Source organism: Hemitrygon akajei, chromosome 3 (assembly GCF_048418815.1).
Source record: "Hemitrygon akajei chromosome 3, sHemAka1.3, whole genome shotgun sequence".
NCBI classification, from domain to species: Eukaryota; Metazoa; Chordata; class Chondrichthyes; order Myliobatiformes; family Dasyatidae; genus Hemitrygon; species Hemitrygon akajei.
The window spans coordinates 67,342,677-67,360,122 of NC_133126.1; the positions used below are offsets into that span (position 1 = coordinate 67,342,677).

At 40.0% G+C, this 17,446-nt stretch overlaps 1 protein-coding gene across 2 annotated transcripts in view; it reads left to right on the forward strand.

The window, feature by feature from the left end:
- Nucleotides 1-17,446, forward strand: part of prkd1 (protein kinase D1) — a 323,070-nt gene that overhangs the window by 142,505 nt on the left and 163,119 nt on the right. For both annotated transcript variants that reach the window (XM_073040080.1, XM_073040082.1), the window contains exon 2: nt 2,079-2,217. In XM_073040080.1, the coding sequence (XP_072896181.1) occupies nt 2,079-2,217 (139 nt within the window). The remainder of the gene's footprint in view (nt 1-2,078; nt 2,218-17,446) is intronic.

A 17,446-nucleotide genomic window follows, 5' to 3' on the forward strand; every position in this document is an offset into this window, starting at 1 on the left:
TGTAGAAGAAAACTGTACACGGCTGGAGGATAAGATCGAGAAAATATACGACTAAAAACTTAAATTGGGTGTGATTTATTCTTATCACCTTGATCTAAATAACCTCACATCAACCAATTACTTGAAACTATGCTTTGGTTTTGACAGACTTTTTTTCTCAAGTGAGGACATAGTTGTGATGAATACTTAGAGAGACTAAATGTTATTGAGTTGCTGAATAAAGCAACAAAGCTGTGTTTCATGTTTTGGTATCATTATTTCTTCTCCACTTGCATCAATCTCCATTCGTCAACACTTTTCTACTGTCAGCAATTTCTCTTGAGGCTGGTGAGAAAATCTCCATGTATGACATTGAATTACTGTATGCAGCTCAATTTTACCACTCAATAGCAGCCTGACTGCCGTGCAAATTTCAAGACTGCTTCTGCTCAATGCAATTGAGTACACTCCCAACACTACATGGCTTGACTGCAGCATAATTGAGGCGTAAGTAAAGCATATTATCGGTAATAGGTCAATGTTAGTTTTTATTCCCCTGGCATGAGACTAAAAGACTTCAGCAGGTCATGGCTGTAGGCAAGTAAGTGTCAGATACTGGGTGAAAATAAATCCATGTTTCAAGCCGTATGACTTAGTTTAGTGCAGTGCTGCACATTGATTATAAATGGATGAATGAATACTTAATATTATCTGTTTATGTCAAGCCTCAGAGCTACAATTTCACACCAGCTCTGTGAAGTAGATTTTGTACAATGGCTCTAATCTTAAGAACAGTGTGAAACCCCATTTTTAAGAAACCACTCTTGACAGCAACAAATGGCACCACATGGTCTGGTTTTACACTGCAGCTGCCATACTTCTTGCGACGTTTATTTCAAACTGGACAGCAACAAAAATCAGATACTACCAGAAAACAAAATATAGTGTTCTGCGTGCAGTACACAAATAGTTGTGATAAATTCTGATGCCACCCCATTCAAACTTAAGTGGCCATTAAACTTACTGAATTATAATGGTGTCCAAAGGAGTTTCTGGGAGTGATGCTTTGTGCTCTTTTTAATTCTTCTCAAATTGGTGAAATACTACCACAGAATACATATCACAGCTTGACCCTACTCAGCAGCTAGATCACAAATTAGGGTTGGTTTGTAGAACTTTCAGCCAAACATCAAATTCTTAGTAAAGGGTCTCAGAACTTATTACATATCTCAGACAGAACATGTAATAAATCCCTAGAGCAATGTACACAAAACGCTGGAGGAACTCAGCTGGTCAGGCAGCATTCTGACCTGCCGAATTCCCCCAACATTTTGTATATGTTGTTTTGGATTTCCAGCATCTGCAGAATTTCTCTTGTTTATTTTCCCCTAAAGTTGCACAGAGCTGCTGTGAAGTTATTTCATGGGAAAAATCATTGGTATTTTTGAAGTGTAGTACGTAGAGAATGTGGCTAGTTTTGCTGCTATTTGAAGCTAGGCAGTGTATGATCTAGCTGGTGATCATCCAAGCTACTAGTTTTTGGCTTTGTTACTTGGGGATTTCTGGGGACTCAACCAGTTGGGCAATTGCCAGCAGGTTTTCTGATCTGTAAAAGGTACAGTCAAGGGGAGCTATATAAATTAGGTAGGAGGAGGCCCTTTCACCATATTGTTGTACTTTGTGGCCTGGGAGTTAAGGAAATTCCAAACTTTTCACATCCATTTGAGATGATTTTTGTGAAGCAGCCTGAAGACTCTGGAAACAAGTATGAGGCATGCATTTTAGGATGAGGCAGGTGACTGGCCTGATCAAATCAAAGTATTCTGGGGTGGGAGGATAGATGCACTGTGAGGGTAGAGTTTTGTTGGTGCTGGAGTAAGATTGACTCCAGTATGCCATAGCTGATTTTGACATGCTAAACACTAAATATATATTTTTAAATATAGTTGAATAATAGTGTTGCCAAATTGTTATAAAATACTGTATTACAGAAAAGCTGTATTTCTAGGTTTTGTTTAGAAGTTTGAAGTGTTTCCTGTTTTGTGCCAGTTTAATGTTCTTTCACACCATTAATTTTACTACTTTTTAATCTCTTTCAGTTTCCTGAATGTGGATTCTATGGGATGTATGACAAAATTCTCTTGTTTCGTCATGAACCCAGCTCAGAAAACATCCTCCAGTTGGTAAAGGCTGCTGCTGATATTCAAGAAGGAGATTTGATTGAAGTTGTCCTGTCAGGTAGATAACCTCAATTTATTTTTTTCTTTGCTCGTAATCTGATTAAGCATTACAAAATGATTTCATGCTGATGAATCTAATATTGATTCATGATCTTCATTCATGGCTTTTATTCCAGTGTGAGTGTTGGTGGAAGTAACTTTTGAAAAAGTGCCATGGAGTTACTCTACAGTAGCTATTACATGGTATTACTGTATACATTGAGTTTGAGGACGAGCAGTCAAAACCTACCCAGCAATTTCACAAGATCATGTGCTGATTATAGTTAAGCCAGCTTTTTCTTGCTTTAATTATCAAGATAGATCCTAGCATTCCCATTCAGTACAATCCAAGTATTTTATAAAGGCTTTACCCTATGAGATGGTTAATCATTTTATGACTATTCAGCCAATCACGTAACCAATCCTGGATATTTTATCAAATCCCTGTAATTTAGAATTAGAAGATTACTGTTTTGATTATAAACGCGGGGTTTTCCATAAGCCACGTTATTATCATTTCTTCAAAGAGAGTTCAAAATAAATGTTATCATCAAAGTACATATATGTCACCACATACAACCCTGAGATTCATTTTCCAGTGGGCATACCCAGCAAATCTGTAGAATAATAACTACAACAGGATCAATGAACGATCAACCGTAGTGCAGAAGACAGCTAACTGTGCAAATGCAAATATAAATAAATAGCAATAAATAATGAGAAAATGAGATAACAAGATAAAGAGTCCTTAAAGTGAGATCATTGGTTGTGAGACTATCTCAATGGATGGGCTAGTTATCTCCTTTTGTTCAAGAAGAGCCTGATGTCAGGGAGGGATTGCTTAGGCAGAATCTTTCCCTTCTGAATTCAAACTGACTTCTCTTTGCTGGATTGTTATAATGCCATTTGTAGAAAATTGAGTTTTCCACATGGAATGCTCTCATTGCTCTCTCTTAGCTCTTTTCCTCACTGCCATTTATCTCTAGTTTCTGACTTGCTGCAATTTCTCCTTTCCTTTCTTCTTCCTTGCCATCTATTCCCTATTTTTGCCATCTGGTCCTCCATCGTTCTGGTTCTAGCCAAATCAGGTTGTTAATGCATTGAAACAACCCCATGAATTCTTCCCACACCTATTATCTTAATGGCTTGAATTACAGCTGCCTTATAATCAAAGTAAGGACTCTCTTGTGGCCGATTTTAGAATCCAATTGTATTTTTCTGTCTCATGGGACCAACATGCTGAACTTTGATTTGCATAGAACACTTCTTCACTTTACGTGCAAGGGAGTTTACTAGGCGGTGGCGGTTATTGTTTTCACATCAAACTGAAAATTCATTGGTGATATATTGCCCTAATAGTGAGATTTACAATAGAGTGCACAGGTCAATAGAAGGGTTTATGCAGGGTATAAGAAGGAGCAACAAACTCTTACAAAGTTTTTCAGTATTGTCATATCATTGAAATAGCTGCCAAGCCGGATTCCGCAGCAGACATTCTCATTGAGCACGAGACTGTCTTGACTTCATATACTTGAATTTGTTTAATGAGTCAAATGGAAATAAAATGGAAATTAATTTTCTTTCCTTTGAGTGGTGGATTTGAAAACCAGGACTGAATTTTTTGGCATAAGTTCAGAAATACTCCTGACAATAATACTAAACTTTGCAGATTTAGATATATCCAAGTCTTTGATAGTTTAATCTACTCTGATTTGAGCAAAGCTGATGCAGTGATTAATTTTTGCATTAAATGTTGAATGTTCTATTATGTATCAATATTGATACAAAACGCAGTTTAACATCATAATGCTTTTTCTTTAGGTATGCATTAGATTGAATGATGATCATTGATAATGAAATGACCCAGCATACATTTAGATAATAAATTTTCAACTGATAAACAACTGATGATAACAGTCATCCTGTTAATAAACGGAAGGTTGAAGTTTTACCGAAGTTCATTTATTTAATTGACTGAGTGATGCAGCACGGAGTAGGCCCATCAGGCCTTAGAGCCACACCACCCCAGTAACCCCTGACAACCCCGATTTAACCCTAACCTAATCACAAGACAATTTACAATGACCAACTTACATACTAACCGGTACATCTTCTGACTGTGGGAGGAAACTGGAGAACCCGGGGAACTGCACAAATTCATGGGGACGACATACAGACACTACTTTCAGAGGATGCCAGAATTGAAATCTGAACCGTGCCTTGAGCTATAATATCGTCGTGCTAACCACTGCACCACCATAGCACCTAGTGCATGGTAAAATTTTAAAAGAGAGCAGTGTCCTCTGCAATTTTTTGAGTGAGGGGTTTACATTGGGCAGGGAGGATGACACAAACAGACCCATAGCCTTCCCAATTTTGCATTCACTCTAATGGAATTCAGCATTCAATTTGATGTAGTCAGTGCACATGTCACAAGAAGCATAGATAAGGTGGATGGTAACAGTCTTTTCCCCAGGGTGGGGGTTCAAAACTAGGGGCCATTGGTATAGGGTAACAGGGGAGAGATTTAGAAGAGACCTGAGGAGCAACCTTTTCGCACAGAGGGTGATGAGTATATGGAATGAGCTGTCAAATGAAGTGGTTGAGACAGGTACAGTATTATCATTTAAAGAGCATTTGAAAAGGTACATGGAGGAGCAGAGTTTGGAGAGATATGGCTCAAAAATGGCAAGTTGGGACTAGCTGGGTAGGCAGCGCTTGGCATGGACTGGTTGAGCTGTCAGGCCTGTATCCATGCTCAGTGGCTCCATGACTTCATCCATTAAGTTATTGGGCCACATGTGAAAAGAATACAGGCAAATCTTCCTTTAGTGTTGGCTTTTGTACTCTTAATGCCAACAAAGCCTGAATTAGCATTGAAATAGGTTTATTATTGTCATGTATACATTGAAAACCTTGCCGAGCATACTGTGCACACAGATCAGATCATTACACAGCCCATTGACGTAGAACAAGGTAAAAGAATAACAATGCAGAATAAAATGTAACAGTTGCAGCAAAATCATTTTTTAAACTGGCAGATTTAGGACTGCAGACCACCCAGGGAGTGAGAACAGCTGCTGGAGACTCAGGAAAAGTCTCCATCCATAAGGAAAGGTGGTAGCTGGGGATGGTGCAGGCAAAACTGAAGTGCAGGACGCACAGGGCCACCTACTCCCCATCGTGCTCCTGGCTAATGTACAGTCTCTGGAAAGTAAGATTGCAGAGGGACATCAGGAATCAAGAGAGATGTCTGTGTAAAGTTATCATGGAATAAATTACTATTTAACATTAACAATATTCTGCAAAAAGGATCACAGAACTATTGCTTTAAATATATAGTGCAGTTTCTTAAGAATATAGGTCTTTTTCATAGAATTTCATACAAATATAATTATATAGGATTTAGATATCCTGACCCACACGCCAGTTCAGACGGTGGCGATGATGCAACTTAGTGCTGTTTGCCAGAAACCTCAGGAGAAAAAGACGAAGACATCAGGGATTGCTGAGTATTGTGCTTCACGGAGACATGACTTACCCCCAGCACTCTGAGCGCGGTACTCTAGCCCGAGGAATACATGGACTGGACAGTGGCATCGGGTAAAGGCAGAGGCGAGCTTTTCCACAGTTAGACGAGAAGCTAGACTGGACTGCCAACACAGATGCCTTGTGCAGGAAGGCACAGAGTCGACTGTACTTCCTAAGAAAGTTGGCGTCATTCAATGTCTGTAGTGAGATGCTGAAGATGTTCTATAGGTCAGTTGTGGAGAGCGCCCTCTTCTTTGTGGTGGCGTGTTGGGGAGGAAGCATTAAGAAGAGGGACGCCTCACGTCTTAATAAGCTGGTAAGGAAGGCGGGCTCTGTCGTGGGCAAAGTACTGGAGAGTTTAACATTGGTAGCTGAGCGAAGGGCGTTGAGTAGGCTACGGTCAATTATGGATAACTCTGAACATCCTCTACATAGCACCATCCAGAGACAGAGAAGCAGTTTCAGCGACAGGTTACTATCGATGCAATGCTCCTCAGACAGGATGAAGAGGTCAATACTCCCCAATGCCATTAGGCTTTACAATTCTACCGCCAGGACTTAAGAACTTTTTAAAAGCTATTATTAATGCTTTTTGAGATAGTGATTTAAATGTATATCATATTTTTTTACTGAGTTAAGTATTGTATGTAATTAGTTTTGCTACAACAAGTGTATGGGACATTGGAAAAAAGTTGAATTTCCCCATGGGGATGAATAAAGTATCTATCTATCTATCTATCTATCTATCTAATTAACTCATCGTAGTGCAGTCAACTATCACGAGAGAGTGCACCCTGATGTCTTACAATCAGTGTGGAGTACCTCAACCTGCTGAGTGAATTCTCTGACATGTCTTATGTCTTCCATGGAAACACACAGTGAAATGTGTCGTTTGCATTAACAACTAACACATCTAAGGATGTGCTGGTGGCAGCCCGCAAGAGTCACCAGACATTCTGTTACCAATATAGCGTGCCCACAGTTTCAGACTTATCACAAAGATAATGGCCATATCTCATTTGAAGGTTGAGGAGATTTGGTAGGCAATATAGACTTGTAAATTCATACAGATTTACAGTGAAGCGTATTCTGACTGGTTGCATCATTGCCTGGCATGGAGGCTTCAATCCATAGGATCAAAAGATGCTGCAGGCTCAGCCAACTCCATCACAGGCACAACCTCCTACCATGGAGGGCATCTTCAAGAGGTGCTGTGTGAGGAAAGCGGCATCCATCATTAAGGACCCTCACCATTGGAAACATGCCCTTTTCTCATTGCTACCATTGGGAAAGAAGTACAGAATCCTGAAGACACATGATCAATGTTTAATAAAAGCTTCTTTCTGTCTGCCATCAGATTTCTGAATGGTACAAGAACACCACCTCACTATTTGACTTTTGCACTATTTATTTCCTGGTTCCTTTAACTTGTATTAATTTCTATTGTTTGCACTGTACTGCTGCCACTGGATGTGCTGGCTTTGGAGAGGGTCCAGAGGAGTTTCACGAGAATGATTCTGGTAATGAAGGAGTTAACATATGAGGAGTATTTGATGGCTCAGAGCCTGTACTCAATGGAGTTTAGAAGAATGAGGAGGGATCTCATTGAAAGCTATTGAATATTGAAAGGCTGGGATTGGGTGGAGGTGGAGAAGATGTTGCCAATAGTTGGGGGAGTCTAGGACCAGGGGGCTCAGCCTCAAAATAGAGGGACCCCTTTAGAGAAGAGATCAGGAGAAATTTCTTTAGCCAGAGGCTGGTGAATGTGTGGAATTCATTGCCTCAGATGGCTGTGAAGGCCAGGTCAATAGGTATATTTAAAGCAGAGGTTGATAGTGTCACAACCATGGATTTGGCAGTGCAGCAGATATGGCAATTCTGCTTGTGAATATACATGTATCAATTAATTATTATTCATTGTGACAGTATTTAACTCCATTCATTCTATCGTAGTGTTTGTCGAGAATTAGACAGAGCATAGCAACACTTCGCTGCCTGTTTGCATTTGGCCTTGCCTGAGAAATTGGACTGTTGAGTCAACTGACTCTGAAGACTAGTGGTATTAGTTTTATATTTAGTTTTTCTTTTCACCTGCAGTGCAGGCTTCGTTTTCCATTTGACAGTTTTAGTTAATGGCCTTGTTTGGCCTAGCAGTTATTGTTTTCTTTTCTCTTTAACACTGTTGGCATTAAAGTCTGTGAACTATTAACCCACTTCAGTGTCTCTCACTCTGCACTTGGGCCAAATCTGATCTCGGTGACAGATAGGTTCTTGATTAGTAAGGGCGTCAAAGGTTACGGGAGAAGGCAGGATAATAAATCAGCCATGATGGAATGGTGGGGTAGACCCAATGGGCTGAATGGCCTAATTGTGCTCCTACACAATTAGTCTTGTGGCCACAAAAAATAAAAATTCATTACATACGTCAGTAATAATAACCTTGATTTTGATTCTGAAACAAATTACAAATGAGTCACAAATGCACTTTTAATTTTACACTTCTAAGAAATGCTGCTTTCCTATCTAAAGTTTTTTGAGGAGTATGAGACTGTTCTATTCTGTTAATAATCTAACAAATTTATAAATGAGGGTGAATTGTAAGTTCCTCAAATTCATTCAGTATCCCTGCAGCCATAGTTATAACTGCTTGTTGATTGTGCACAAGGGAGCATTTTTCCCCACCATGCATGTGCTTTGGAATATCAGTTTCTTGTTGCTTAATGAGTAACATCAGCACTTTAATCTGATACATTTTGATGCATCATTAGTGCTAGATAGTTGACATTTCTGGATCAGGAGAATCTTGTAAAATGTATTCGCACATTAAGTCCCAATCAGATTGTTACTGAATTACGTCTGGAATTCCAAAACTCCCATTTCCCAAAGCCCTGCTGTTTCTTTGCCAGAATCTTGTCTTCCCTCAATAAAAAGGCTTGTTAAGCAATGAAAGCTAGAGTTATCTTCTTAACTATGCTGTATATGCCTACTTGTCTGAATTGTAGCATTCACCTGGAAGGAGTTATATTTTCCCTTGGCCAACAATTTCCCACAGGTCCAACAGGAATGGCAGAGTACACAAGTGAGGGGGACATTTGGGGGTGAGGGGAGGTGCCGAGAGGGCACGCGGTCACCTAGGGAAACATCTCTAATTGTTTGGTGAGGTTAAGGACTTGTTCACCTGATAAGACTAAGGATGCGGGCACATACTTTTCCAAAAGCATTGAAAATGCTATGCATAACAAGAGAGTAAGATGGCTGTATAAACTTGCCCTTAGGATACCTATGACTTCATCTTAAAGCTGATTTACACCAATTGTCTCTCAGTCGTGAGAAGGCAGAAGCCTAACTTCCCTCTGTGATTACTTCTGTACATGCTGCTTGAAATTAATGGGAGAAGTTGATGGGACGACATTTCACACTCTGGCTTTGCAAACTTGTGCTTTAACTTGCTGGTTGTAGGAATGCTCAAATGGTTTTGAAATGTCATGTTCCAAAGCCTGAAGGATAAATGTTTGAATATGTTTCCTATCAGATTTAGTTTAACTTGCCCATAAAAGCTGTGCAACAATATTTGCAGACCAGAACCCTTGGTCTTTCTTATTTATTGTAACACAATCTCAGTGGCTGGAATATTTTAATTTCAAAAAAATTTCAACATTCATAAAACTTGTGAATAAATAATACTGTATATTCATATATTACCAAGTTATGTAAGCAATGTGCTAATCAATTTACATTATCTGAGTGTGACATTAATGTTCCTTATTTACATTCATTTCTTAAACAAACTGTAATTTTTCTTTTACATAGGTCCCTGTCCTTCAGTATGCAATGACAGGTGTTTCTGCCATATGACTATGATTGTTTAGAGAACCTTCTAGAAGTTCATAGAATCTCCTGTATTTCCCATAAAATCCTGAGGACACTCTGAAAGCCACTGTCTGATTGACTTACAAACTGTTCTATGATATGGCAGAAGGAATGCTGTGGAGCCACAGGGCCATACCCCAACCATTGCAGCACCAGAGAGAGACAGAACCTCAACATGTAGTGAAATTTGTGTTTGCATGCCCAGGGTCTAAGCACAGCTTAATGCTCATGTCATCCATGTACATATCAAACAACTCCATTGCGGGGGATCATCACACCTCTTACGCCCACATCCATCCAGGTAGACTCGACAAAGGGCTCATTACAGAATACAAGCCAGGGAAGTAAGTAAACCCAGCAATCCGCAATCCTGTGAGAAGAATTGGTAGAACATCTGAAAGCACAATCACAATGTCAAAATAAGCAAATGCAGTTGGTAACATTCTCTACTTCAGAACAGGTGTAGTTGTTCACTGAAATTTAAAAACATAAATTATGAATGGAACCACAACAGACCAATGAATACACTGAGAGTGCAAGGGGTGGAACCTCTTGAAACAACTGAGAATATTTAAACAGTTGAGTATCTTAATTAACTAATTAATTGATATTTATGTACGTGTGTAGGGACTTGTTCATATAATCCTTCCTTCCTAAGCTATAACAGTGCAGACCTCTGTGTACGCAGAAGATTGGTTACCACCAGAGGTCGGTATGTTCAGAGTTTCAGGTACAGCACTCGCTAGGAATTAGAATATTAGATTTTTTATTAATAGGAACTTTTGTGATCGATAACTACAATTTTGTTTAAAAATTGTCTGCCAGTTGTATTTTGTATTTATTTCATTGTTAGCAGTTAAATTGAAGTCTGTTCTTTGAAAATGTAAAACAGCATCTAATACCTTTGAATAAAAGGTGCTATGATAATAATACTTACAAATGCCCACTGAAGTAACTGATGTGCAGGTGAAGGCAAGAACCACACTGTAGTTCACGTATTAGGAAATAGCTGTTTGCGAGGCATCTTGTCTGTGATGAATGTGAATGGAATATCATGGATCAAAGTCAACATATTTCACCTCATATCTGTTCTTAACTTCAGATGTCAAATAAAAGAACAATGTCATTTTCAAAAGCATAAATGGTTAAATCAGTTGTTAGATCCACTGCCTATATCATTTTGGAGCATCTTTTTGCTGAAGACCTGTATATATTTTTTAACTTTCATGGTTAGCTGTTGAATTGACAAGCTTGTTTGAGATAGATACAGTATTTGCTATTATAAAACATTAAAAATGTTTTAAAATTTTGACATGGTGTTAGTATAGCATGATAAACATTTGTAATATTTTAAACTAAAGAGAATACTAAATTTCTATCAAAACAGTGGCCCTATAGAAATTTATACAGAATCTACTGTAGTTTTATGGTGTGAACAACCTTAAATCACAAACAGTTGGAAATTCAGAACTTGGAGCTCTTTCAGATGTTGATCACTCTGCTCATTTTAAAATTTTCAGTTTTATTTCAAATTCTGCGTTAACATCCTTTGAGCCTGGAACTACAGAGAATTCTTAATTTGTATGTAACCAGATGGGGCATTGTAATTCCTGTTAAAATGAGATACAAATATTGTGTTTTCTCATTTGCATTCAAAGCATAAATCTGTGTACTAAAATGTTCTGTTAAGTTGGAAACTTAATTTGCAATCTAATTTTCATAATTTTTTTGATGTATTCACTTTAAATTGTTTATCAAAGTCTGTTAATTTCGTTAATAAATGGCCCTGAACAGACTTGTGGGTGAAACACCGCCTCATCTGGAAGAACTGTGTAGGGCCAGAATGGTGGTGAGTGAGGAGAGGTAGGGGCAGATGTAAGACTTATCATGGTTTCAGGGGTAAGTGCCAGGAGGGAGGTTGGTGGGGAGGGGCAAGTGCACAAGGGACTCATTGAGATAGATAGCACTATGGGAGGGTGGGGGCTGGGGGGAGGGAAAGATGTGTCTGATAGTGGGATCCCATATGAAATGTTGGAAGTTGCAGGAATGATGTGGTAGATGCAGAGGCTCTTGGGGTGGTAGGTGAGGACAAGGGATGTGGCGCAAATTTGGAGACTGCTTTTGTCTAGCACTTTCGATCCATCGGTCTGTCTGGGTCACTTATTGCATCTGGTGCTCCTCTCCATTGGTGAGACCTGCTCAGAATGAAGTACCACTACATCGAGTACCTTTGATCTGTCCACTGCAGCAGCTAGTGGCCACCCATTTCAATTGCATTTCCCATTCCCACAGCAACATGTCTGTCCATGGCCTTCTCAACTGCCACCCTTCTTTAGTTTCTTTCATTTTGGTGGCCCTCTCACCCCGTCTCTTCCCCTGTCCTGTCTTCGTGACCTGCCCATCACTTCCCTCTGGTTCTCCCTTTATCCCATAGCCTACTGTTCCCTCTTCTCAGATTCTTCTTTTTTCAGCCCTTTACCTCTTCCAGCTGTCACCTCCTAACTTTTAACATCATTCCTTTTCGTATCTCCTCCCCTACCCACCTACCTTCCCCCTCACCTATCATCTGCCAACTTGTGCTGCTCCCCTACCCCACCTTTTTGTTCAGGTTTTTGCCTCCTTTCTTTCCAGCCCTGATGAAGGGTCTCAGCTCAAAACATAATTGCCACTTACCCTCATAGCTACTGCCTAACCTGATTTCTCCAGCATTTTAATGTGTGTTGCTTGAGATATCTAGTATCTGCAGAATTTCTTGTGTTTCCCATTTTCCTGTGTTTGGCCCATATCACTCTAAACCTTTCCTATCCATTATTTATCCAAATATCTTTTAAATATCAGTAATGCCTTTGTTACAACTGTTTTCTGTGGCAATTTGTTCCATAAATTGAAAGAGTTAAACCTGTACCCTCTAACCTATTCTGGTTTAAAATGGAGCTGGTGATGTCCAGCGATTATTTATTGGCGGCAAAAAACAAAACAAAGGAAACTACTATATATCATATTAATAACACTTTATTAATAACAATCAGCACTAACAATGGAGAGGTGAGCAAAGGGTGGTTGAGGCAAGTGGAGGCGAGCAATTGCAGAGGCACAGGCAATGCAAGGTCATGGCAAGTGGAGTCGGGGTTGAAGTAGAGTAGAGGTAGAGTCGTGGCATCCCCAAGAGTAAGGAAAGTCCCGGGGTGAATTGGAAAGGTCAGGTATGGGCTGAATCGTGGCGGTGGGGTCCAGGCCCCAGAGGGGTCCGAGACTGAGGAACGACCCGATATTCGGACGATTTAGGTGCTGGACCAGGTTGAAAAGGTCAGGGTGTTGCTACCGGAGGTGAGACGAGGGCCGGTTCTGCTTGCTGGTCCATAACATTTACTCAGCTCTTTGCTGAACGGCATTGATCCCTGGCTTCGTGTCTGTGGTCTTGCAACATTTACTTGGTATTGCAGTGAACTGCGGCTATTATCTGCTTCAGCTGCAGTGACGTCTGGCTTCGTGATTTTTGTAAAACTTTCATAGTTTGCAGTATTTTTTTGTATGAGTCTGTTTTGGGTGTGCGATGGTCTTATTTTAATGGGTTCTTGTGGGTTTCTTTGTTTTATGGCTGCCTGTAAGGAGATGAATCTCAAGCTTGTATAATGTATACATACTCTGATAATAAATGTACTTTGAACTTTGAACTCTAGTTTTATTCCCCTGGGCTTCCAAACTACATGTTGACTGCAGGGCAGAAATATTGACCATCTTCGAGCAGGAAACTCGATCTCATTACATTGCTCTTCAAACTACAGGCACAATGATTTGTCATGTCCTTTGCTTAATTGTGAACAAGTGCTCTGGGACATTTTGAAATCTAAGTAAGCCATTATTAAATTGCTAATTGTTCCATATTTCAAAGTGATAATCTGCTCAGTCTATGTTGTGCAGTTTCTGGCCTCCCAGATTAACAGTGCTCTGTCATCACAGACACATGCAGCATATGCAGTGAAATAGCAAAATCTTTCAATGAGACTCCTTTAGATGAAGCTTCAATGAAAGGCATGTCAGAGTGCATTTAGCACCAAATATTTCTTTATCTTTGGCCAAAACCAAGTTATTTAAAACAGGGTAGTTATTTATTTAAAACAGGATCTCTGTACGAGGTTAACTATTGTTCCCAATTTCCCAGCTGTGGAATCTGCCCAGCCTTCATTTAATTGCAGGAAATAGAATAAAAATTGATGTGAAATCAAGATGCCGTGTGTGCTGGAAATCTGAAATGAGACTAGAACTAGATCAATGACATCTGTGGAAGCTGTACTGCTGTGTTTGGGTAGGGAAACAGGAGTGTGGACAAAGTGACATTTTTGCAGTATGACCCCCGGTGGTGAGAGTGAAGATTTAACCTACAGTGTGATGTTACATCTTGCAGAGTTGCTTTGGTAAACTTCACAGATTCTGAATTGAAAACACGGTTCTATAAGGAATCTAAAGGGAGACAGGAATTAATTCTTTGCAGAGTATTATGAACACCAGTCCAATTCACTCCACCTGATCGAACTGGTGTGAATAAGTGGAGCAATTATTCTGGCAGGACCATTATGAGGATGCCCCCTTCACTGCATAGTGCTGGAGTAGGCCATTCAACTCCTTGAACTGATTTTGTTGTTTAATTAGAAAATATCACTTTTTTATTATTTATTAAATTTTGTTATCTTTGTACCACTACTGCCCTTGTCCTTGGCGGTAGAGTTCTTGGGTTTGGTCTGTAGTGTCAGAGCACCCTAGGTGGATAATTACAGACGGTACACAGTGCACTACTGTGCACTGTGGATGATGGGAATCAATATTTATGATGGTTGATGAGGCTTTAGTCAAGTAGGATGCATCCTCCTGGATGGTGCTAAGCTTCTTCAGTGTCGGAGTTGTACTCATCCAGGGAAATGGATGCTCCTGACTTGAGCTTGTAAATAGTGGAAAAGGTTGGAGTGTTAGGAGATGAGTAATTCATTACAGATTCTGCCACAGTATATATTTGACTGGCCCCTGGTTAGACATGGACATTATTGATTCAGTGGTAGGTCTGTTACTTTCCAGTTATCAGCCCATGCCTGAATATTCTCTAGTTATGGACTACTTCGGGAAATCTGCATTGTGGACTTATGTGATCAGTACTGCCCTGAAGAATTGCAGTGATGCCATTGACTTGGAAAATTGATCAGCAGCAAACTTTATCACTTCATCACTTCCTTTTGTATGAGATCTGATGGTACCACTTAGAACATTTTTTCTTATTAGTGTCCATTCACTTAAGTTTTGTCAGGATTTTTTGATAAATTCAGTCAAATTCTACCTTGATGTCACTCCTGGAATCCAACTCTTTGCTTCATGTTTGAAGCTGAAAGGAGCCAAGTAGTCCTGTCAAAATTGAACATGGACGTGAGTGAGCAAGTTATTGATGAGAAAGTGCTACTTGGAAGGTGTGATAGGCAATGATATCTTTATTTAACTGATAATTGAAAATAAACACGAGATTCTGCAGATGCTGGAAATCCAGAGCAACACGCACACAACACGCTGGAGGAATTCAGCATATCAGGCAGCATCTATGGAGAGGAATGAACAGTTGATATTTTGGGTCAAGATTCTTCTTCAGGACTAGAAAGGAAGGGGGAGAGGGGAAAAGGGAGAATAAGAAAGTGGGGGGTGTGGAAGGAGAACAAGATGGAAGGTGATAAGTGAAGCCAAGTGCGGGACAAGTGGGGAAGAGGGGATCAGTTGAGAAGCTGGAAATGATAGGTGGAAGAGGTAAAGGGCTGAGGAAGAAGAAATCAGATAGGAGAAGAGGGTGGATCATGGGAGAAAGGGAAGGCAGAGGGGCATCAGGAGATGATAGGCAGCTGAGGAGAAGAGAAGGGAGAAGAGAAGACAGAATTCTCCACTAATTTAAAGTAGACCTGTTAATGGTTAAAAGCCAAAAGACACTTGAGATGTTTTTTTTTTGAACAGGACGTAGCAGGCGAATGCTCTACGTTGTTAGGTGGATATCAGTGGTGTAACTTTACTGGAACAGCTTGGCTCAATGGTCAGTTCATTTCTTGAGTATCGGGGGAGGGGTGTTCATTGCCATTGCTGGAATGTTACCAATTTAAATATCATTGCATGAATTGTCAACAACTGCGATTGCAAGAATCTCACCATGAATTTTCCATTCAATTCTTCCGACAACTATGCCTGCCTTGTCTTTTACACTTATATAGTGGGCTCTGGCATCACTGAAGATGGGGATTTCTTGGACATTTAAATTGTACTCTGTGTGCCCATCTCAAACTCATTTTGTCCTCACCAGGGATGATCAAATATAGCTCTGAAATTTTCCATTGACTAATGAACTGTGTTTTTAATCATTCACCTTATCAGCAGGGCATCTAAACCCAGGATACATGGTCATAAATATTGTTGTCTCACACATTAATGTTTGAATGCCTGGATACTAATTAGTATTTCCATATTTCAGCCACTATTATGAACAAAATTTTTTTTTGGCAATAAGAACATAACTGTCACATAAACCGAGGAGAAGAGTGGGCAGACAATCAGGAATTCATGTCTGGAACACAGCCTTGGTCCAAACATGGACATATCAGCTGAATTACAGACTCGAGAGCAACTGTTATTCACAGCATGCAGCAATGTTACATCATGGTACTCTGGTAAAACTGAGGTCAATAAATATCAAAAGGAAAACATTTGAGTGGTTGGAGTCATTCTTTGTACAAGGGGGAATGGTTGCGATTATTGAAGATTAAAAATTTCAGTTTCAGGGCTCCTGTAGGAGTTCCTTAGGACTGTGTTCTGAACTAGCTGCTTTGTTAATGACCTTCCCTTCCACATATGATCTGAGGTGTCCTTTTAGCATATCTGTAGAAACTGAGGTGTTCACTGAGTGCATTTCAACTCCGTTTTTTAAAAAAAAAGATAATGACAGAATAACTGGCAAATGGCATCCTTATTACCTTTGGTCCAATTATATCTTCATCTTATTAGGCTGTTCTTTGGCATCAAGGGCGAGTTGCACCTACTCTGTTCATTGGTTCTGAGGTGGCTGATAAGGACGTATTGTGGGAAGGTTTCCACAGATGGGGCAGGAGGTGGTGGGGTGGTGGATGGGCGATGCAGCTAGATGAGCTGGTTCCCTCCAATGCTGCTTACACAGGGGCATTTCTTCAAGCTCATAATTTGAGCACATCTGTCAGCGCAATATCTCCATTCCTCTGGTAATCTCTTCCAGAGGATCTGTTTTGGGGGTCTGGCATTGGGTATCTGAGCAACATGACACATCTAACATATCTAAATGGCAGCAAATAGAGCCCGGGAGAGGATACTGACATTGATTCTCATTCCCTTCTAATGAATTTGGAGGATATTGAAAAATGAGCATTGGCATTTTCTTTCCAGTGTCTTTTGGATGCATGCTATAAATAGTGAGGTCTCAAAAGCATGTACATTATCTGGTGAGATCCCACTTGGAATATTGTTTACAGGTCTCATCTTTCTACCAAAGGACAGATACACTTGTCCACAGGCTGATCCCTGGGGCAATGGTTATGAGAAGAGGTTATACAGACAGAGCCAAAAATCTTCAGAATTTGGAATAATGAGAAACAATGTCATTGAAACAAACAGACTTCTTACAGAGCTTAAAGTATAGATGTAGAGATGGTGTATTTCCTGCACAACCAGGGTCACAGTCTCAAAATAACCTCTCTTGAATGTACACTGTGATTGAGGACCCACAGCCCTCTTGTATACAGAATTAGATTTTCTTTTTTCCCCAGGTGAAGAAGTATCTTTACATCTCTAGAGAATCATTG